This window comes from Indicator indicator, chromosome 19 (assembly GCF_027791375.1).
Source record: "Indicator indicator isolate 239-I01 chromosome 19, UM_Iind_1.1, whole genome shotgun sequence".
NCBI classification, from domain to species: domain Eukaryota; kingdom Metazoa; phylum Chordata; class Aves; order Piciformes; family Indicatoridae; genus Indicator; species Indicator indicator.
Genome location: NC_072028.1, coordinates 13,914,120 through 13,938,432, shown reverse-complemented (window position 1 = coordinate 13,938,432; position 24,313 = coordinate 13,914,120). Strand labels below are relative to the sequence as shown.

Genomic DNA, 24,313 nt, shown 5'->3' with positions numbered 1-24,313 from the left:
TTGGTGAGATACAGACTAGGCTGTTTCAAATAGTAATGCTGCTGCTTTTTTAAAATCAAACATCCTCTGTTTCTTACAATTTTTAATTCAGTAAGAAATTTTTAGTTAGGCCAGGAATCTCACATAATCCACGGAAAAAATCTGCAGTATAAAACTTTTACCAAAAGGTCTATATGAGCTTTATGGATGAAGTAAATGCACAATTTTGAAATGTTTTCTGCTATGTATTAGGCATGTCTTGCTCCAGGAGAGAGTATTGAGTCAACAGAACAACTGAGATGGGAAGGAATGCCTGGAAATGGTCTAATCTACCTACCATTAGTGTTGTTCATATATGTACTGAGATAGAATGACAGATGAGGAGAAAATATGGTGACCCATATTAAGATAGGGCTACTAGTATCTAGGTATCTAATAATACCTAGTTGTATTTGTAGCTCATTCTTTTTAACAGCTTAAAAAATCATCTTGAAGCTGTTAATAATAGGCTTGTCTAAACAGTGTGGGGCATGACAGTCCAGGGCAGTGTTTCTAAAGCAGGCTACTCAAGTAAGAGGCCTGTCTTAAAAACGTTATATGCTCAAACCAAAAAGTTTACATCATGTGACTAAAATATTTGTGAAGATTTGACTCTGATTTATAGTGGAGGTAAAAAGTAACTTCTCTTTGCACTCATCCACTCCATTCAAAGCAAAATGGAACTGAGTCTTTCTCAGAAATGCGTTTCAGATGTGTTGATCAAAAGATGGAAAGAATTCTCTTTAATGGAGTAGACACTATGTACAATGTGGTTGTTGCACTGAACATTTTACAACTGAAATGCATGAACTCAACCATGGGAAAAAGGTATTAGAGCTGGTAAGTGAGGCCAAGATAGCTAAGAGGACTTGAAGACCAACCAGAAATGATGCAGAGATGGGTTACCAATACAGGTCGTCTATTTAAAGCTAGACAATAGCAAATATATTTTGTTTATGCCATCACAGTGATTTGTATTGCAGTCAGCATTTTCAGATAAATAATTTGGACTAAGCTGAATTTTAAATTTAGCATGGCTCACTGTGATTATTTACTTGTCTTAACATAAATTCGCATAGGTGTGTCAAGAGTACTTTAGATAAAGTTGAAATTTTTAGGACAGAAATTATTTTGAAACATGCTTTTTTCTTTTTTTTTTCTAAGTAGTTAATTTGATTGCTCCTATTTCAAACATTCTAAAATGTCAAATGTTTGTCTAGGACTAATGCTAAGTCAAAATTGTAATTCTAAGTCAAAATTGTAGTACTTTGGGGGGGGGGAGAAGGTTTATTGGTAAACAATACAGTTAAGTCTTCTACCAAGAAATCACACCATGGCCCTGCAAATATTCATGAGCTGTTCAGACATATGAGACAAACTGCCTTGGACTCTGAATCATCCTGTAACTTCATACTGTACATCTGTCAATTTATCCTTGAATGCTATGAAAAATAGCTAATGTATCAAATATTCTGTGCCTTATTTGGTTATGTGATTCCAAAGTTTGGAAATACTGCTTTTACAACCTTTCTGGTGTTGAACACTAGCACATGGTGTGTATAATTGCAGATATTTCTGGAACATATTATATAATATGAAGGAAAACTCAAATTTTATTTGGGGAAAAATGAAGTGGGAAAATCATTAGTCAAAAACAGCTTGCTATAAGCTAATTGCTACTCTCTTTACTAATTCTGAAGGTTAATTTTCTTGGTTGTTTTGCTTTGGGAACCTAGAAATGTAATGTACCAGAACATTTACAATGTATTTTCTTTTTGATTCCCACTTCTTAGTTTAAGTGCATAAATGTAGGTATTTTTCTCCTTGAAAACAAATCACTCAGATCACAGGTAATGCTGCTGTTGTAATTTAAATCTGGCCTCTGAAGACACTGTAATGCTTGTCATCAAACTCTCTGATTATATTTTTAGTGATCTTGCTCTTGATGGAAGCTGGTAGTCTCTCTGCGTATAATATTATCATCAAATCTTATTTTATGCAATAGACCTGCATTTATTCTCTTTTGAAAAAAATCGAGCACATTGTTTGCAAACAAATTTTCTGGCCTTTTAAAAATTAACTTGAGTAGCATTAAAAAACTTACGGGGGTAGATGTGTGTGTGTTTGAAGCCAAACTGTGCTTGCTCTCTGGTTCTGCCCTGTCTCTTAGGTTATTTTTCTCCACATGGATGTTTAGTACTGCCATGTCACTGTTTCTTTCCTTGAACAGGTACAATTTTTTGAATTTCTGAACTGTTTTGAGCTCTGGTAACAGAGCCTACCTGAGAGTTTACAGCAAATAATGGAAGCAAAAATCGTATCATATAAGATATACAAGGATATGTTTTTGGAGGACCTCAGTCTATGTCTGTAGAGTTTTGCTTGGTTTTTTTTTTTTTTATAGTATTTGCAGATATCTTGTCTCTAATTAAAAGTGCCCCATGTGGTATAACCTCATGTTACTGTTAGTCTTCCATTTGTTCCTGCACAGTGTTCAATGCCACAGGAAGTTCTGGCTCATAAAACGAAGCTAGAATTGCTCCAATTAGCTCCATCTTCTCCTGCTGCTGAGATTGGCCAATGCCACTGTTCTTACTCATAGCTTACCTCACAGAGAGTTAAAGAATGGGTAGAGATCTTTAGAGAAAAGCTATTTGAACTTAAGTTTATCCTAGTCTTTCCAGTAGAACCCCTGACCTGTGCTATCTACTTACCAGTTTTAATCTTGAAATTATGATTATGAAGTGTCTCAAAAGCTATTCAAATTGGGAATATTTAATTGTATACTGATATAACTATATACACCTGGGGGTACTAATATGGTATTTTAATGAGAATCAGTAACTTAATATAGGCAAGAAGTAAATTGTTTCTGCCCCAAAGAGTGTTTTGTTGAGAAAGCATGAATGTGAAAATGAGTTCTGAAAGCACTCTTAATGCTGAGTGGTCATCTTCCATTGCCTGAAACAATATTCTTGCTTTTATTCTGAAAACAATTTTATATCATAAATCTAATTTAAATGTTTTGCATATAAGTGATGCTTTTAAATTAATAGATGTATTTTTTTCATAGTGATTTTGAACAATGAAAGGGATCTTAGTGCTTAATTATGTTGTTTATAATTGTTTTTCCTTTGCTTTACTAAATAGTTCCAGTAAACACTAAGTTTTGATAGGTGCATTTGAAAATAGGTCTGCTTTTATTACTATAATTACCTCTTTCATTATAAGCACACTTTGAAAAAAAATTCAAACACAAAGTAGCTTCTTTGGAACATATGAAGTCCTTTTGCATTGCTTAAATTTTTCAGAGAAGGAAATTACTGGAAGGAGTAATTCCTTAACTTACTGTTTCATGTAACTAGCACCAAAATTCTTGAGAAGTTAATTGCCAACTCATTACTGTTGGTACTTATCAGAGCTGTATTATAAAAACTAAATTCCTGTAGCTAGGCAGTAGATGTCTTCAGTTTTCTATAATACAGTACTAATGCCAACCTGATAAACAAATCTAAATACCAAATGATAGAGGATTTGAGTACCTGAATGAAAAATGTATGAACATAAGCTCAAAACTTGTCAGGTTTGTTTTACTTCCATGTATTAAAGAAATGGGCTATATTTAACTTCTAGATTTGTGCATACTAGAAGTATTGTACAAGTAGAGTTGTATAAGCACAACTAAAAAAGTTGTAAATAACTGTTAAAATTTTGTTCTAAAATACTTTTTATTTTTCCTACTGATGAGTTAAGCTAATGCAAACAGAAGAAAATTTGTGATGCAAACAGAGGAAAGTTTTATATTTGGGTTCATGGCATTTAGTAATTTTAATACAGTTGGCATCTTGCCATTCTGTCAACGCATTGCAAAGCAGAGGTTTCTAATTCAGCACATTATTTACATGAACTAATACAGACCAACAGGCATGTTCATATCCACAAATAACGTCTTGTTAAAAAATGTGCACACACACCTGCTTACATAAATGACAGTTTTTTAGTCTTGTTTGTTGTGTGCAAATCTGTTTGCTAATTGACTGATACCATGTGCATTTTGATAGTGTTTAAAAACAGAGGCTTTTTTTCTTTTAAAATCTTAATTACCTTCAATATTTGAAGTAAATGTGAAATCAAGCTGTAACTTAAAGTTGCTTATGTCCTAGTGGCTTCTGAAGACAACCAAAGTGGTTTTTGGGGCTCTACTTCTAAAATAAAGCCCCCTGACATTAAACAGAAAGGTCAAATCGACTATTAGTGAAACGAATACTCCACCTATAAATAGTGCTGTCTTTTATAACACTCCAAGTGAAGGAAAATAACAAGGATAATCAGAAGTGAACTTGAAACAGATTTCATAAAGTCAGGTTTTATTGCAGTTTCCTAGTAGTCCTAGTAAGAAAAAGCAATGCTTGAAAGTAAGGTTTGTAATACTACCTACTCTTTTTAATAAGATCGCCTGCAGTTTCCCAGTTGGGCTGAAGTCTTCTAAGCTCTCTACCTACTTCTGCATTGAACTTTTTCTGATCTTCAGTTATACTTGCTTAGCCACTTCCACAGACTGAAGTTGTGGTGGAGCTGGTTTGGTATTTGATAATGTAGGGCAAATTTTTTCTTTGACTTAACACTTGCTTTTGAAATATCCTTCCTAAAAGATAGCAAGGTCTCTTTGCTTTTGCTATTTGAATTGAAAGATCCACTGAAATTTAGCCCGTTTGAAACAGGCTTTAGAAATATGAATGAGGGTTCTGTTGTTCTTTTCCTTGATTGCTATTACTGCCTTTTGAAAACATTGGTAGTGAACACACCATAGACAAGGATTATTGAAGCCTTCCCTGTCATCGTGGGATGCTTAACTGAGAAGGGAGCAAAAGCCAGAGATGGCACACAGGAAGTGGGAGTAGAAGTTGGTAGGTGAGGAAGAAATCTAGGCTGATGGTAGGGAATTTAAATGGAGACGATGATGAGAAAACACTGGAAAAATATCTGCATTTGGAGTTATCTGGAGTGTCTAAACTGCATTGTGTTTTCATGCTGCTGCAAAGGAATCTTTTGCGTGCTTTGAAATCTCTGACATTTTTCGATGAAAATGAAAATTACTTGAAAATAGGAAGCATTCGATTAGATTTCAGTGTGAGAGAGTTTAATGACAAAAACATGCATGAGTATTTGAGACATACTTCCTAAGAAGATTTAAGGATGAAAAGAGGACAATTGGTAATAACATACCAGCAGAATTGATTCAGTGGGCTCCAGAATTTGGGTTAGTGTTGCTCTACCTGTATTAAGTAGTCCTATGGGAAATCACAGTGTGTAGCTTTAACTCAGGAGCAGCGGGGCACTAGCTTCTCAGGTTCTATTTCTGGAAGATAATCTGCCATCTTTGCCTGCCTTTGTGTTTTACCAGTAATATTACAACAGCCTTGGAGCTGCCTTGGTGTGTTGTTTCCATTCATTGTATATAATGTTATAAACCTCAAGTTAGAAAAAAAGAGAGGCAGAGGAGTGCATAAAGAACAAAGGGCAAAAGTAATTTATAACTTTCAAGAGAAGCTGTTTTGGTGGTGGGAGGGCATTAAGTGCAAAATAGGCACGTTGCTGAATTTAATCATTGTTAAGCTACTGTAGAGAGCCATACTCAGCACTGATCTCTTTCATACCAAAAAAATGGATGGTAGATTGCCTCCTCTGAAAACAAAGCTCTATTTTCTTATTCTCAAAATGAGAAACAAATGTTGACATGGAAATACCTGGTTTGTACAGCAGCTGAACACAATCTGTAAGCACCTCCATGTTTTTAACATAGTAAACATTCTAGATGTTTTAAATTATCATCTTTCTATTATCTCTTTGTAGTTTGACTTGCATTTAATATCCTGATTTATTCCTCCTACACTGCAGATAACTAAATGTATTCATAAAATCATTATTAAGTTGTGTCGCATCTCAGCCATCATGGTTCTCTCATCCCTTTGTTTTTCTAATGTTTATTTTAAAGCTACTTTTGATTCTGGTCCTAACATTCTGGGATTTTATGTGCCTGTTGTTTCTTGCCTTCCAATATTATTTCAATTCCCTTTGCTGTCGTATTTTTGAATGCTTCTATACACTTACTGTGAAAACAGATTAATTGAGGAGGAGAGAACAACTAATTTAATAGGCTTCAGACTAAAATGGGAAAAAATGGATTTTTCAATGCATGAGAAAAATCCATTTCAAATTTCTCTTTATTACATGCTTTTACAATACATGTGTACACAGGTAATACAGAGTAACCCTTGGTAGTCTCTTTAGAAGAACTACTTCAGTGAATTCAGAATGGCTGCTTCTCAGAATTAATGTTGGTATATTTTGCAGTTTACTTTGCTCTCCTTGTTGCCCAAGCATGTTGAGTGCCTGACTTTCTGTGGCCTGTTGTAATTCTGGGAGGAGCAACAGGGAATGTTTTTTGAGTTAAGTATGGCTATTATGTGATCTGAGGAGCTGATAACTGATCAATTTATTCTGTAAAGTTTAAATGAAAACAAGATACATTGCTACTCAGAGAATTAGTTCAGTTTGTAATAGTGCTTATGTGACTTCCCATTAAGATATTAAGAACATAAATTTATCTTTATTCAAAAAAGTTCTTTTGTAAGGATACTATAGGTGGTACTGCATTTTTCTACTGAAGAAAAGATTCTTTTTTCACCTGAGAAATTGTCACAGCATGCTACATTACTATAGGTTTTCAAATTAAGAAAAATAGTTTAATGGAATTCTGTCACATGTTAAATTAGCCAGGAAACAGTGCTGATTTATTTTTGCTATTTTCATTTTTAATGAACTTTGGTTTAACCTTAAATAAATTATTTGTATCAAAGGACTTTGTAATACCCCCAGCATAAGTCATATCTGCCTTTTGTATTTGTTTTGTTCCACCCTAGAAGCATAAATGTTGCATAAAAGCTCAATGCATTTATTTAACCTAGTAAGAGGGAGCTGAATTTCTAGCATAATGCTGGGTAAATTATGTTGTGGGTTAGCTATGCCTTTGTGTCTAATTCTAAGATAGAGTCATGAAACGTGTAAACATGGAATTACATGTGGGAATGCAGAGTTAATGCTCCTCAAGATCTCTCCTTGCACAGGGGACTGGGCAGAGAGAGGACTGACTCGGCAATTAAAGGTGAAAGGTCAGCTCTGCAGTGCATGAAACTGATTCAGAGATGCAGTGGGAAAACAGTTACAGTTCCAACAAACTGTCTGCTGAAAGTTAGTCAACCTGTTATATTTGCTAATCAAATGGTGCCTATTTGCTGTGTATTTAACACTTAAAGAGCCTGTTGTGGCATAATCTGTTTGCAGCATAGCCCGTAACTAGTTGCAAATTGCAGTACAAATTACAGCAGGGACATACTACAGCCCTCCTTGAAATACTTTGAACTTCAAAAACTCTTTTCAAAGATACAGTAGCATTTTGTCCTGTTATTCCACATTTCTCTTTTTCCCTGTGCATGTATAAGATTTTTAAAATACTGTTCTGGTTTCTATCTTATAGCAACAATATTGCACAAACTTCCCTCTACATGCAAAGTTAAAATTTGAAACTTTTTATTTATGTTTTTTAAGTTGCATTTATGGTATCCTCAGATTGTTTCCATTACTTCAGTCTCTTGCCTTCAAGAAATACTTTAATACCAATATAATTGATTTCCATGAAGCACACTATCATGATTTTCATGTGCATGCTCTAAAGTAAATGGACATCTCAAGTATTCAAGGGAATAAAATTAAATGGTACAGCTTTTAGGTTGGGCGAAGTGCGAGGAGAGAAATCTGTAAGCAAAAACTTCATTGGTTTGTGTGTGTGTGTATGTGGGCATTTTGTTCTTATGATGTGAGGTGATTTATGTTTTATTTTTGTTTTGTTTTCCCCTGGAATACAATACCCCTTACTGTGCCATTTGCAATTCCCTGTACAGCAGTCCTGCTTATTCAATCAACCCCTCAGGGTAAAGCATTAATACTCCCTTTTTTTTTATCACTTTTTTTTTCCTATTGTGTTCTGACTCAATGACATTTTAGGTTGTGTGGAAGGAGGAGAACAATGAAAAAGAAAATAAGTGCTTAAATCTAAAAGAGTAGTTTTAGTAAAATCTGGAATTCTGAACACTGGACTTCATAATTGGTTGGATTTTACCTTAAACCCCCTTCTCTCTTTTTACCTCTTATATAAAGTTTTTCTTCCCATGCTCTTAATTTGGTTCCTTTCCTAAATGGCAGTGAATAAGATTCTCTCTAAGTAGACATTGTCAGGTAAATCCTCTGAAGCATGCTTGTGCACTGTTTTGCTGTTTAAGAGAATTTTAGTGTAAAGGAAGCCTGAAATATTTCTTCATCTCCTTCTCTCCTCTGGGCAACAGTGTATCTGTTACTTTATTCAACATAATCTAAATAAAAGGATAGTTTGTAGTTTTTTATTTTAAATTTTGACTTACTCAGATATAACTGTGTATGCTTTTTTCCTAGCCTTAAGATCTGGTTTTGTCTTCACTATGAAGAAACTTTTTTCTGCATATATAACATCCAGCACTTAACAGCTTATGTGAGGCTAACTTAATTTATATTAAATAAACTATAAAAATGCCGTTGAGAGCAGAAGTTGTATTTATGTATACAGAAGAGTATGAGGGATGAAAGTAGTTTGGGGGGTTTGGTTTCTTGCTTAATCCATATACCTGTATATACACATATATAAACATCACTGGAATAGACTATAACTAATAAAATATAGGTAGTATAGATGATGTATATTTACTGAGTCATCAGATATTTGTCTTTGTAATCTAATGTTACATATTTTATTTTTCTTATGTTTTTCCTTGCAGATTTGTTCCTTACTATATCACCAAGTTCACCAAAGACACAAAACATTCAGTTTGAGACATGGGTAAATACGGTAAGAGAGAAAAATCTAATAACCATTCTGTTAAGAAACAGATGACTTAAAAATCTGATACTCCTTGTTTCAGGAATGAGTGGAATGGATGTTGAGGCACTGACTGCACTATTGCATTTAGACTGCAAAATATCACTGGAAATGTTTTACTCAGCACAAGTTCCTCTGTATTTTTTTTAACATGCATAGATTTGCTTATCTTTAGAAAAGAAAACTCTATTATTTGAAATCAATTAGCACAGTGAAATGTGTCATACATATAAAATACCTGTAAGTATATACCAATCTCAAAATACCTGAACTGATCCATTAAAACCTGTTAAATTGTTCTACAAACCTAGGCAATGTAATTCCCTTCCCTGATGGCACCATAAAATGTTTTTCAAATATTTGTCTATGTGATTAAATGCTCTTCAGGTCAACTGAGCACAGGGTCTACCAGGTCTTCTGCAGAGCATTTCAAATGCCCTTTCTTTTCTTACCTTTTTTTTAATCTGAGCCATTGTAACTTATTTGTAAAGGTTAAAGATTAAGCTGATTGCAATGACTAGAAAAGTGGGCTTTTTGGCTATGAAAAGTTAATGTTTTAAATGGTTTTGTGCCAGTTGTGATCTAGTTCTATAATAAACAAGGATTCAGCTCTTCTCTTCTGTCTTTGATGAAATACTGGAATATTCTTTCTGCAGGCCTAGGTTTCAGTGACAGACAATTAACACAAGACCTAAACCAGACCTAGTGGAAAATTATTTCCTAATTAAAAGGAAAATTAAGTTACATTTAAAAGGTGTGCAACTGTGGTATAGTTTTATGTATTGCATATATCTATAAAATGACATCAATATGCATAAGTGTGCATTCATAATCAATTATGATTTGGATTGTGTTGCTGAAATAACTCTGTCTCTTCCTGAAAGCACAACAAAATGTACAGACAGCTGTGTCTGAGTATCACTATTACTGGATTTCCATAAGATTCCAGGATGGATTAGAAATCAAAAGCTCAGTTCCAATTTTCAGAAAGTGCATTTTTTTTTCCATAGCTGACATGTCTCTTTATCTACTTAAATTTTCTTATTGATGGGGGCTTTTTGGGTTTTAAAGTCTAATTTTATCACTTAGTCTGTAATCCAGTTTTTCCATCATCCTTGTCCTTTTTGATAGGATGGGAACTTCACTAAAGCTGGAAAAAGTAAGGAAAAGCCCAGTGGTGTGGAATTTGTTGGACAATCCGTGTTTGCAGATTTTGGTGAGTGTTAGTCTTCTAAACTACCCTGGATGTTTCTTTATTTTTCATATTTTTGTTAGTTACTCTAAATCAAAGAAGAAATAAAGATGTTTAGCTAGAAAAGAGAGAGTGTGTGTGTGTGGGGGGGGTGTTTGTTTTTGTTTTTTTTTCCCTTCCTTTAAGGTGTTACATGTATTTGATTGGAAATCTTGAAATATCTGGGGACAATTATTAATTCAACTAAATTCAGCTTTGTCTATGCCAGTACATTCTGCAACACCTTTATCTACTTTTGAGAGCCACAGGTAGGGACTGTTGCACTGAGGTGTGTATGTACCAGACTAACATTTTTTGAGACGTATTTTGTTTGTCATAATTTTGGTTTCTTCCTTAATCTTGTTCAGAAGATACTGTTTGAGTTAATTTATCATAAATTCTTCACCTGTAAAAAGTTAGAAAGCCAAAATGTAAATGAATTAAAATTAGTTGAATAAAGAATGATGAAATGTTGTATAAACTTAATTGTTGTAATTGAAAATTCTGAAAAGCTTTTGTACAGAAGAAAAACTATTTTTGCAAAGGTTACTGAGCACCTATATTCTTCTATTAGAATGTACTTTTCTGGTTAATTGTGGCTTATCAATGTGTATGTCATGTTATGAAGAACAGGAAATATTGGTGTGGTAGTCTAAAAACCAGGGCTCTTTCTCTGCACTAAAAATTTTTGCGACCCGAGGGAAGTGCTACAGGCTAGTTTCTCCTGACAGTAGGGAATGTAAATAACTTTACTTAAAGACCTAATGTACTATATTTACAGAACATGCTTCTTAACTGTGAGGCTCAGACTGTCTGTAAGTGTTGTCAAATGGTAGCCTTGTTGCATCATTTTGGTTTAAAACAATTTAAAAAAAAAACAAACTATTTTTTTTAAATTAAGTGAGATTAGAGTCCAATTTTCTTGCTTTATGCTGCGACTTAAAAGTACTCTTACTAGTGCTAGCAAAGCTGTTTTCTAGCAGGTAAGTAGAAGACACCTCTGATGGGGAGTTAATTACTCTTAGATCCTTATTTAGCAGCTATGGATGGGTTTGCAGATCTATGGTAAATGAAGAAGGTAGAAGCTGAACAATGCTCTAGGATCTGCAATCAAATATTTTAAAATATTATCTAAAATATTTGTAGAAATATTTTGTAAAATCTTTTACTGTTTATCTACAAATATAAACACATGTATATAATATCTGAAGAAAAAAGTAGAATACTGTGGGTTTTGCAGTTAAAAAAATAAAATGTGTTGGGTTGTTTGTAACCATTTTCCAAGCTGTTGTTCTGAATAATGTGTCTTAATAGATACTAAGCATAAATCTGATTTTGCTTATTTTACTTTCTTTTTTAATGATGGCAATGTGGAAAGCAAGCTTCATGTAGGATAATTTTATCTGTTAGGTAGCTAATGAGCCCAAATGATACATCACAGTCCTAGAAATTTATTGTAATTAATGCAGTTTTAATAAACCCTGGGATGTCTTTGCAAAGAGAAGTTGGAACTGTTCAAATACTGAAGTTGAAATTTTGAACATGTGGCACATTGACTGCACAGTGATGCAACTGTGTGGGTTTGGTAAAGCCAAGGTTATGACAGACAATGGTCAGTATAGCTAGCTTAGCTGCAGGGAGCTGCTGTTTTGGAGTTCCATCACCAGTTGTTTAATACTATGCTCTGCTAATTATCAAATTCATAGGCAGAGTGCTAGGGTGAGGCAATAGTGGAGCAATCTTTCCAGTAAGGAGGAATATAATGGGAGAAAACGCATGCAGGAACTTAAGAAAGGCATGCAAATAAAAGTGGAGAGACAGCAGCAAAGCAATAGAGAGGCAAGTATCCATGGGAGGAAATGCTGGCTTTTCAGAAGCTGGCTTTTGGGAACTCGTTTTTCTGGACACTCAAAGCCATTTCAGTTTTAGAACATTCAGCACAGTATGGGAGTCTTCTTTCTTTTCCCTGAACAGCTGCATAAACACTGTCGTCTTTATCTTCATTCCAGATCACTCAGATTTGTCCAGGATGAAGTATGGGGAATGGTTTGGTCTTTCTGCCCATTACTTCTAAGCAACTGAAAAGACTGCTATACATGCATGCATGTGTCTTGACAGAGGAACAGTTCATTCTTACAACCACAAGTACTTATAACTGTGATGTCATATTATTTAAGTGCTGTTACAACTTCAATATTTTTTCTGCTTTAACAGTGGGTAGGAAATAGTGGTGCATTTTTTTCAGCTTTTGATTGATCATTTAAAGCACTGAACACAACAAATAGTCATTTTCTCATTGAACAAAGTTTAGAGAATACTGAAGTGAATATGGTACTAAAACAAGGTATACAAGTAATGAAGGGATAGAAGTGCAAAATCCATGTTCTTTATGAAAGGCAGTCTGAAGGAAGTTGAGTAATACCCTACCCCCATCAAAAAATCCTACCTGCTGCAAAACAGCTGTGTGTAAGAGTGGCTACACAGTAATTGGTAGGAGAAAAAAAAAACATGTGAAGGAGAATCTTAGTTAAGTTCATTTTCATTCTGGTATTTTCCATTCTGCATCAAAACATAAAGAGGCAAAAATGTCTCCTTATTGGAATTAAACTATCAGGGTTTACCCACTGTGCTATGTCTGCATCTGTTTAGATACTTCAGAAGACATGAGCCAGCAGTGTGCCCAGATGGCCAGGAGAGCCAATGGCATCCTGGCCTGCATCAGGCATAGTTTGGCCAGCAGAAGCAGGGAGGTCATTGTACCCCTGTACACAGCACTGGTTAGGCCACACCTTGAGTACTGTGTCCAGTTCTGGGCCCCTCAGTTTAGGAAAGATGTTGAATTGCTGGAGCATGTCCAGAGAAGGGCAACGAGGCTGGGGAGAGGCCTTGAGCACAGCCCTATGAGGGGAGGCTGAGGGAGCTGGGACTGTTTAGCCTGGAGAAGAGAAGGCTCAGGGGTGACCTCATTGCTGTCTACAACTACCTGAAGGGAGGTTGTAGCCAGGAGGGGGTTGGTCTCTTCAACCAGGCAACCAGCACCAGAACAAGAGGACACAGTCTCAAGCTGCACCAGGGGAGGTTTAGGCTGGAGGTGAGGAGAAAGTTCTTCACAGAGAGAGTGGTTGGCCATTGGAATGTGCTGCCCAGGGAGGTGGTGGAGTCACCATCCCTGGAGGTGTTCAAGAGGGGATTGGACGTGGCACTTGGTGCCATGGTTTAGATAGTCATGAGGTTTAGGGTGACAGGTTGAACTCGATCTTTGAGGTCTCTTTCAGCCTTCTTGATTCTATGATTCTGCTTGTAGTCTGTTGAAGTTAAAGAATATGCCTAACTAGAAATGGTTTGTGAGATTTGAACATCTTCTGTTTTCAGTTTCAAAATGGTGAAATAATGATTGTCATAAGTCAATGGAAGATAAGGAATGATGTTTTGCAGTCTGAAATAGTAATTTGGCTATCTGTGAGGGAACCTGAAAGAGGTTTCATTACAAAACAAATCAAAATAGCAAATGAAAATGTGAAATGAGATATAATAGAAGATTGCACTGATGTCTACCTATGTAGCTTTTCCCAATGTGTAAGCAGAACATCCCAGAGCACTCCCACTCTGCTCTGTGTGTGCTGGCAGCATTTTCACTGTTGGCACTGCAGTGAGTAGGAACGTGCTCAATGTACAATCACAAGCCTGTAGCATTACTTCAGTGTTGCCTGCCTCTATTCTTTTCAGCTTTTTTTTGACATTTTCTCTACCTCATAGCTGATCTCCCAGCCTCCCCATCCACTGAAAGTCTCAAGGATTGCGTCTTTCTCTGTGCTTTCACTCCCTGCCACTTCTCATTTATTTAACCTCCTTTATATTAGACTGTGTAATGATGTCAGGTCCAGACTTGAGTTTTGGGAGTATGTCATTTGTGCTGCTGCCTCCTCAGTTACACCTGCCTTCCTGTTTCTACACTATTGCAATTCTTCAGTCCAAGATTCTGATTTATTGATTATGACTATGACTTAGAAAAACACTCATTGTTTCAAAAGGTGACTACCTAACATTAGTTCCTGCTTTCCTAAGTTTTATTTGAAATACTCTTTCCAGTTATAAGTATTCACTTGTCATATGAAAAAAGGAGGGAGCTTTGAATAAGATGCTGGAGAACATCCAAAGGCAACTAATTTTGGGTAAGGTTTCTTTTCGTAAATTAAGGAGGCTTAACAACAGCTATCGAGTAGAAATTTATTTGGCTAACTGGACTTGGGGAAAAACACAGCAATTAGGAGACTCATGGGAAGGTGTCACAGATGTTAGTGTAATCTTAGCACCTGAAGTACGCAAATACAATAAAGATACATTTATATTTTTCAGGAAAAATGTATGTTTATATACATAAATCTCTATCTGTAAGGCTTGCTATGTTTCTGTGTATGTGTGTCTTTGCGCATGTATGTTTTAATAGTGAATATGCAAAAGCAGGTGTGAATATATATCAATATAATTATGGTAGGGTAAGACTTTGTCTAAATTGGAGCCTCTGAAATAAGTAGCACTCCCTTCTGCTACGTGAGAGTAATGATTTTATGCATTAACCTGACCAAAGGAACAAGTGACAAATATGTATTGCCCTCTTAAAAATAAACCCGAAATGCTTTGTGACATACTTATTACAAATGGCATTTCAATTGATAAGGTGAGCAGAGCTGGGCACTGGAGAATTCTGCACTTACTTGGCTGACACATTGTCCAAACAAGTAAGAGCTCTTCATTATTACTTTTTCTATTCTTCTCATGTCACTATGGTAATTGCAGTGCAGTGGTTGCTATAGCAAAAATGATTAATCCTCCGTTGTTGTTATCTGTGTGCTAGCGGAGGCTTTTTATAAGATATGCTTGTACTGTCTTTAGAGGAAATAACAGATACTGGCTTAGAATTCTGAGAAATAATTGTAATTATACAGAGTTTTAATAATTGCCACTTAAAATAGGGGGGAAATTTGTTTGTTAAAGAAATAAAGGATTTCAGTGGGATCTTTCTTTTTGTTATTCAGTAACAACATGAATAGGAATCATATATTTGTCTCACAAACCTGCTATTTTCTTGTTACTTTGGAGATTAATGAAATATGTCTTTAAAGTAGTGACCCAAAAGCAATTAGCATAGAATATTTTGCAATTTTTACATTCCATTAATTATTTTTTTTAATGGGAGATTAATGCTATAGCTGCTATTCAACTAGTTCAATCTATTGGGTAGTTCAGTAAAGGAGATTGATAAATCATCCTTAGTGGTATCTGATTTGAAAATGTAAAAGTTTTGATCAGTTGATGATTTCACTTAGTTTAGGCAAAGAAATTTCTTGCAGCCTCCAAGTAAAGAGAATAAAAAATAACTTTTCAAAATCTAAGTTGATGATATACTCAATATGTGCTTACAAGTAACTACAGCACCACTTACTCTTTCTCAAGATAGCATTTAGCCACCCCTGGTTTTGTTCTTTCTCTTTTATTCCCTATTTATTTTCTTCGCTGCTACTTAGTCTTTATCTGTGTGGTCTTCCCTAATTTATGGAGTCTGTGTTTACTGTTGCCATGCAAACTTACTTACTTTTTGATAAAGTATGGATTGGAATTGTTAAATTTCTATATCCAATTCTTTTAGGGACCTGAACTCAAATTTTTCTGATTTTTAAAGCCCATAATTCTAATTAATAATTCTAAACCAATCTTCTCTGCTTCTCTTCCTAACAAGTAATTGAACTTTTTCATGCATGTTAACTACTTGTATGACATATGGTAGAAGTTACCATTTTTCTTGTAGAACATTATACCTCATTATTGCCAGTTCATTATGTTTAAATAGGATAACAGGGTGCCTAACCTTAGGGTCTTTTTGAAGCCATTCATTGCACTGTGCAAAATGCATTTTTTGGAAGGATTTTTGTGTAAAGTAGACTTCTATTATCTTGCCACTGATGATAACTATAGATGCATTCTTGACTCCCTCCCAAATACAAACATTAATCCTGTTACTTGTTTCTCTATAGATCTATATTATGACTTGGATACACTGAGATTTTTTCTGTCCATTAGTTTTAAATGTAGTTCTAAACCACTGTAGTTTTCTGACAGGTTCTTTATGTTGCTGATGAACAGCGGTATCTCCTGGGGGAAAAAATGATGTTACTCCATATTAATTTTTCTCAAAGGGGCTTCTATATTTTGAATTAGTTTGCTTGCTTTCCAATAAGAAAATCAGTCTGCCTGCCACTTACACATTCTTTGTTGAACTACTTAATCTCCTTAGGACTGAATTTTTCTCTGACAGTGTTTATGGTTAATATAACAAAAACTCTCAACCCAAAATTTAGTCACACAAGTGGCTTTCTTTAATTGTTCTCCCTTTCTTTTTTAGCATAAGACAGTTTAATGTTCTGTGAGCTTTTGAAATGTGCAACATTAGATAGTTCCAAGCTGTGTAGTCAGGCTTTGTAGTTTCTGCCTTAACAATGAGGTAGTTGAAACTAGTACTTTTCAGCATGATCATGAATTTCAGTGCTATTTATTGTTTAGTGTGTATTTAATGTTTTCTTTCCTGATTGGATTCCAGTTAGTACATCTAATACAGTCTTTGCATTTAAGACAGAAGACCAAGCCACTGAATCAGGTGCAGCCTAGAAGCATCTTTGTGCAGTTTGCTGGCATGGTGTCTTTAAATGCTTTGGTTGCAGTGGAGATGCGAGTATGGATTCTTTAGAAGGATATGGATAGACTTAAAAGTCAGACCTGATTTGGTGCCAAAGGTAGTGTTATAAGTTTTTCTTTAATGTCCACAGAACTTTGAATCATCTGTAAAGGCTTTTTCCATCTGTTTTTTTTAAGTGGTAATTTACATTTTCTAGAAGCAGCTGACACTGATTCTTTTAATAATGTGTAATTTTCTTAGTAATTTATTATAATTATCTTTGTCATGTCCCGCTCATTGAACACCTCAAGTTAGAGACTGACAAAAGAATTCTATTAATTTTATTACTTCAGAAGATAAATTTAAGATAATTTGCTTTCAAACAAACCTTTCTTTTGTTTGAACATCAAACTCTGTTGTACTGGTTGTAGTCTTCCTTGCCTGCCTGAGAGCTTTTTCCTCCTTCTCTTACTGTTATTTAGAATTTTAAATGAAAGGCTAATGAGAGAGGAGAATGACTACTTTGCACAGCCATGAGGAAGAGGTGCAAGCAAGCTATGTGTATGGTGAAATAAAAAGCATATAAATCTTCATTAGACGTATTGCATTAAACAAAAGATGTCTTAGATTGTTTGGACTTTACATCAACAGCAGAGAAAACTTCTTGGCTTTTACTATACTACATTGAGGGCATTTTTTCCCTCACATTTTTGAAGGGAACTGAGAAGACTGCGCTGACAGAAGGTCTGTAATAACACAGGGACTACAGGAAGTTTAGAATGTAAATCCCGAAGAGGGGACAGTAGATTCTCAAGGCATTAGAACTTAGTGGTATATGAAGTGCCTTGCTTTTCTGTAGTGTCAGGTTCCAAATTATGAAAGCTAGATTATACTGTCTTAGCCTGCATAGTTATCTTATTTGTATTTTCTAGATAACAACTTCTTCTTGTTTAACAGCACCATAGTAAGTTACAGTCTGTAATGCTGACTTAATTTTGTTTTTTCAGTGAGCAGAAGTATGATTACACTGCAGCAGAACTACATAGCTGTTTGAAGTCAAAAGATTTGAATCGTGCTTACCAAAAGCTGTTTTGCTTTTCAGAACTACAACTTGATCTTCCTATACTGGCTTTGTATTCATGGCTTTTCTTTGGACTTCAAGGAACAGGCAGTTCTAAGTAATGATGGACTCACATGAGTCCTAGATGGTGTAAGACTGCTAATTTTGTCTTTATGTATTTTGACATAAGTACAGATTTTCAGCTGATGAGTATGCGGGACTATTCTTTTCTTAGCCTTTTCCACTGCCTGTAAAGCTTGATCCTTATTAACTATGTAGTGCTTTAGTATCACGGTCAAGCTAGAATCATGCATTGAGAACGTGCTAGCTAGCAGTTTTTTACTTGTATGTCTAACATGCTGTAAGTTAAGTGGTGCTACCAAAGGGCATTTGGAACCTGGGGTATATTCAGCCACATTTAGTGCTACAAATCACACTGAAATTGCAAGGATAACCTTAAGGCTTCTAGCAGTTTGGACTAAGATTGTTTAAGATCTGTACAGTAATAGAAAGGTAGACTAATAGATCCTAGAAGCTGAGTGAAAACTACAGAGAAATAGATTTCCTAGGTGGACCTAGGCTCGTTGGGGAGTTTTTTTAGGTCTCTGGGCTTTTAAAACAAAGATTGATGCAAGACTTGAAATAAATTATTCTACAGTTTTAGCCAATAGTCTAGGTGGGTTTTATCCTTTTATCCTTTATCTCTTTTTACTTTTGTCACAAACAGCAACTACAGTTGTTGATTTGTAAAATGTGTTACCTTTTTTTGACAGTCTCTGATTTTGCTTCAGAAAATTGCTTTTGATCAAATAACCTCAACAGTAAAAGATAGATCTGTACATGGTGAGATGCACATCAGAAATAGAAACTAGAGAAGAAAACAATATTATGACAGAGATGAAGAATGTTGGGCTTTCCTTCTTTTGTTTGCTACTTTCCTGTAACAGTGTTTAATGTAATAATATAGTAGTTGTTAAACTACTCCGCTACAACTCAGAAGATATTCTTCTTCTCTTTCATTGATGTCCTGTTTCTAGCTCCATTCTCATTGTTCGTGCCTATTTGATGTCTTTGAAGTTCAAAATCTGTTTTGCCTGCTCTACAGTATGAATATTTACCTAACCCTTTCTTTTGCATGAAAAATAGTATCGGTTATGAAATTCTATGGGGAGTAGAATAAAGTTATAAAACAAGTGCCCACTATAATATATATTCTGTACATGTTACAAATCTGTGATGGAAGGTTAGATGCTTTAATAATTCCAGCTTTCTTTTGCTATATTCATCGTCAAGATTTATATTGACATTTTTTTGTCTTAACTGTGTTATAGATTTCCAACAGGTTTTTCTCTTATCTTACAAATTTATTTTGTAACTAATGGGTTCCAAAATACATGTTACACAGAACTGAAAAGAAATTGCAACTGAAAGCATAAGCCTATAGTGAAAGTTATATAAATAGACCCGTAGGTTGTGGTAAAAGGAACTGGGGAAACTGTGTCCTTCTAATATAGAATATGTATCGTATTACTTCTGGTTGCAGGGCAAAAGTATGTTGTTCAATAAATATTTGCCTTCTGTTCATTTTTTGATACTACAGAATTATTTTAATCAAGTCTTAAACTTATACATGTAAATGTCCAATAAAAAGTACAAGGTGGTGGCTTATGTGAAAGTTCCATGCTTCTTACTGCCCTGCCGTTTCACTGTTCCTCAAAGCTAGGTAGGCTGTTTTTATCAATATGCTGCAGTATTAGTGAACGTTAATTACCAGGTCTGTCAAACTGAGTCATCAGTATAACAAGATGAATGTTTGCAGTTGAAGTAGAATCAAGCATTTTATATTCTCTTCCACTCTGTAGGGTAATTTGAAATGAGAACATCTTTGTCCTTATCCCTTTATGACAAAGATCTAGAAAAGAGTTAGTATTTGAAGGTTCTTTGGCCTCATGTATTATTGAAAGTCTTCTGAAATTACTTCAGACTGAAACTTCTGTAGGAATGTGATTAAAAGATTAGGACTTAATTTAAATTTTACATTACAAAATACATCTCTGCAACTCAATTCTGTTATAGCAAACCCCTCAATATTTCCATAGTTTATAATTTAATAATAAACATTTCTTCCTATTCTCAGTTCAGAAAAATTGTGCAGTCTAAACAGTATTTTCTTATGTAAGCAAAAACTGAAGTGAATAATGTCGAATCATAGAATGATCTGAGTTGGAAGGGACTTCCAAAGGTCACCTAGTTCAATCTGCTCTGCAGTAAGCAGGGGCATCCTCATCTAGATCAGGTTGCCCAGAGCCCTGTCAAGCCTCACCTTGAATATCTTGAGCACTGTTACACACCATATAGAGGACAACCAGGGGTTCAGGCCCAGTCAGCATGGGTTTATGAAAGGCAGGTCCTGCCTGATGAACCCGATCTACTTCTATGACAAGATGACCTGATTAGTGGATGTAGGAAAGACTATGGATGCTGCCTGCCTAGACTTCTGAAAAGCCTTTGACACAGTTTCCCACAGAATTCTCATGGACAAACTGGCTGCTTATGGCTTGGATCAGCACACAGTCTGCTAGATAAAGCACTGGCTGGACAAACAATCCCAAAGAGTGGTGGTCAGTGGAGTTAAATCTAGCTGATGACCAGTGACAAGTGGTGTTCCTCAATGATGTGTTAGCCATTGTTTGTCAATTTCCAGTGTTGTTTTCTATCTTATGTTATAGATTGTATTACATGTGAACTCGTGCATATTACTAGTTCAGAACATTAAATGTTTATACGGTGGCTTTGTGATAATGGATTTGCATAAAAGATAATTTTCTTCCCAACTAAACACAGGGATTAAATAAACTATTAAGCACTTTTCCTTCTAAACATATTATAATCAGGTAATAAAATGTAAAATTTGCTCTATATTATGGCTCAAGATGAAAATACATCAACAAAGAGTATCTTCAAATAAAAGATCTAGATTGTATTAAGAATTTTAAATAGGTCGAGTTTATCTTGTGTAATTTTTCACATTTAAAAAAATAAATAATCAGGGTGACTATCTTTTGCAAACGGGGTTTCTGGTTGTTGCAAGTAAAAAGCTGACAGTCTTTTTTTTTTTTTTTTTTTTTATGCTTGACAGATGGAGATGGACAAAGTGAACATTTATTACCTGTCTGTGAAGACGCAACGTGTCAAAAAAGTGCCATCTACTTAACTAAGCTGGGAATGGATCAGGTATTGCAAGTTTGGAGTTGCAAAGATAAAGGAATATACTGTGATTTATGAAATAATGTCAAATAGGGAAAATATTCTTCAGAAAAGTGAAATTACTGCATATAAGACTTTTTTTTTTTTAATTACTGTGGTGGTTTGGCCCTGGCTAGGGGCCAGATGTCCGCCAGTGCTGCTCTATCACTCCACTTCTTCAATGGCCGGGGAAGAGGGAAAATATAACAAAAGTGCAAGATAGAAGCAATTTAATAAAATGAAAAGCTACATCAAGGGCAGCATGCAGAAGCACAGGCAAAGAAAGATGTTATTCTCTACTTCCCATTGAGCCAGATAATGTTGGGTCACTCCCCTGGAAGCAGGGTTTCAATACATGTAGCAGTTGCTCCAGGGGACAGACGCCATTAATTAATGTCCCCACACTTCCTTCTTTCACTTAACTTTTATATCTGAACTAGTGTCATACAGCATGGAGTACCCCTTTGGTCAGTTTGGGTCAGCTGGTCCAGCTGTGTCCACTCCCAAGATCCTGCCCATCCCTCATCCTGCTGTTGCAGGGTGGGAAATGCTGGAAGAGCACAGCCTTGGAGCCTGGTTCAGCAGTAGCCAAAACACTGATGCATTACCAACACCCAGCTACAGCACCGTAAAGCACAGCACTAGAAGGATGCTCTGGGGAGAATTTACTCCAGCTCAGCCAAACCAAATACAATTGCCAGTCTAAAAAAATAGCTGTTTGGTAGAAGAGGTTGCATAGCTAGGATTCTATTTAATGGCTAATTCTACTCAAGTAAATTATATATGTTTCTGATGCATTATTTTTTTTAATTGCAAAACTTTGCACTCTGAGCATCTAACCTCTCTAGCACAAGATAAAAAGCAAGGTTTGTGTTAGGAATTGGAAACACATCTAATTAATTCAGGTAAGCTTCCTCAGGTTAAGTTAGGAAGTTCCTTTACAGTTAAGTAGGTGTATATACACAGACACATACAGCAAGTCAAACCAGCTCACATCTCTTACTCCTTAATTTTATTGAGTGCTTGGCTGTTATCAAATAAATTTCAAAATGGTATATGAGGACTTGTTTAGCCTATGTGTCTTCAGAATTGGGGTGGGGGGGATAATTATTTTGGCTTCGTTTGTTCATGACACTAGTTGTTTTGAGAGACATAGTTGTAATTCATGTAATAGATTACTGTAGAGTCATTCATTTTGAAGTGTGTGATTATTGTAAGTGCTAACAGTGCCCTGCTTTTGAAAAAGGTAACATCTTAACAATAAATTAGCCTAATGTTTAATATTTTTACTAAATTGGTATTTAGTAATGCAAACCTAAAAACCAAGGTGACCTATAAAACACTGCTTTGTTATAGCTCACAGCAAAACCCACTTTAGTGTGCTCACAGAAATATATAATGTAGGCCATACATGTTTCTAACCAGGTTATGAATTGCTGATGGTTCTTTTACTGACAAATTAAAAGCAGAATTTCTTTTCTGTCAGTGGTACCCTCTCTGATCTGCATTTCAGAATTTATAGGTGAACCTACTATTTGCTCAAGAAAGAGCACATATTTTGATAAGGTGCTTCTTGGTACAGTCTAAGCCCAAGTTGATAGTGTATATACTGTCACTTAAAGAATGAAAATTTCTAGAACACAGGCTATAGCATACTTTCCTACTAGTGAGAAAATAACTGTATTGGAAAGGAAAGTGTGCAGTTATGAGTCAGTTAAGGTAACATAACTAGGATGGAATATACCATCTGTGCTAGAAAGAGTATGAATCTCTAAATTTGGTAATGTATCTCTTTTAGCCTTCTAATCCTGGTATCTGTGTTCTTAGAAATGCATGTTTTCCTGCTGCTGCTGCAACTGCAGGTTTTTATCTTAATTTCCTGTGGATGCAGAATAGAGACAATGGATTACAGTGTTGCTAGAAACAGTGAAATGGAGTTTGATTTGCAGGTCACAGCCTTTATATAAAACAGGCAGATGCTCAATTAGCGGTACTTGCATTGCTCTCTGGTCAAAGGGGAGTACACAACAAGCAAGTTACAGTATTGCTGTAACAGGCTACTTACATTTCACTGTTGAGTAGCTGGGGTGCTCTTAGGTAGAAAGATAATTGCTCTTTAGTTCTAAATTTACTTCTTCACTCTTGATGATGTAAGAAGTAACAGATATTTGAGTTTCCCTGCTCAAGCAAGTTTGTTCTCAGTGAAAGTAACTTCGCTGTGGAAAACCGACCATACTCAAATAGTGTGTACCATTGAGAGATACTGAGCTCTTGCTTGAGAGTAGTGGATGACTGCACAGTGTGATGAAGAGAAGTTCTATTATCTGCTGTTCATCGTATGTTTCTAGAAGGAAGTGATGTAGTGATGGCAGAAGGAGTTGTCGATCAATTTGTCTAATATCCAAATTTTTCTGAAGTCTTTTGCTGTAACCTGCTCTGAAGTAATACTGCATGTAAACATTCTTTCTGTTCCTTTGTTTCATTTTTTTGATAGAGGCCAGCTATTTAATTACAGATACATAAGATTTTTAACATACCACTTTTGATACCCACCAGTATATTTGGGGTTTTATACTTAATTTAGCCATTTCAGTGGTTAATTCCAGTTTTTTTAATAATTTCCAAGGTAGTGATATTCAAGTTAAAAAATTAGCAGCCAAATATTTCTATTTTATTTTAAAAAGTGAAGAATCCAAAAGATTTTTATCCTGTTAGGCAAAAGATACTAAAAATGATTGAGTTGAGTTACCTAGAAACTTTAAAGCACTTGTCACTGATATTTTTAGAATGACTTCTTAATTAGAAATGACAGTATCAAATGGTGTGCAATAATGTGACTTGTTCTGACTTAACCTTTTCAAGAGTGACATCTAGAATACTCTTCTATTGCACTGACTCATCTAGAGGTGACAGAGCTTTTTATTCCAAAGTATTTTTTATCTTTTCCATTCTGAAACAGTGAAAGATAGCAGTATTTTCATTCATATGCCTGCAGTCTTTCCCATGTGTTGCATGTTTCCTTCAGGTAGAAATTTATTCAAACACGTTACCTCCCGTATTTATTTGGAAGTGAAATGTTTTAACTTCACTGAACTTGGTCATTATGAGATCAAATGACCC

General features: G+C 35.3%; 1 protein-coding gene across 1 annotated transcript in view; it reads left to right on the top strand.

The window, feature by feature from the left end:
- Positions 1–24,313, top strand: part of ITFG1 (integrin alpha FG-GAP repeat containing 1) — a 68,276-nt gene that overhangs the window by 8,061 nt on the left and 35,902 nt on the right. Inside the window, exons 5-7 of the mRNA XM_054389670.1 lie at positions 8,886–8,956; positions 10,118–10,202; positions 21,087–21,181. Of these exons, the coding sequence (XP_054245645.1) occupies positions 8,886–8,956; positions 10,118–10,202; positions 21,087–21,181 (251 nt within the window). The remainder of the gene's footprint in view (positions 1–8,885; positions 8,957–10,117; positions 10,203–21,086; positions 21,182–24,313) is intronic.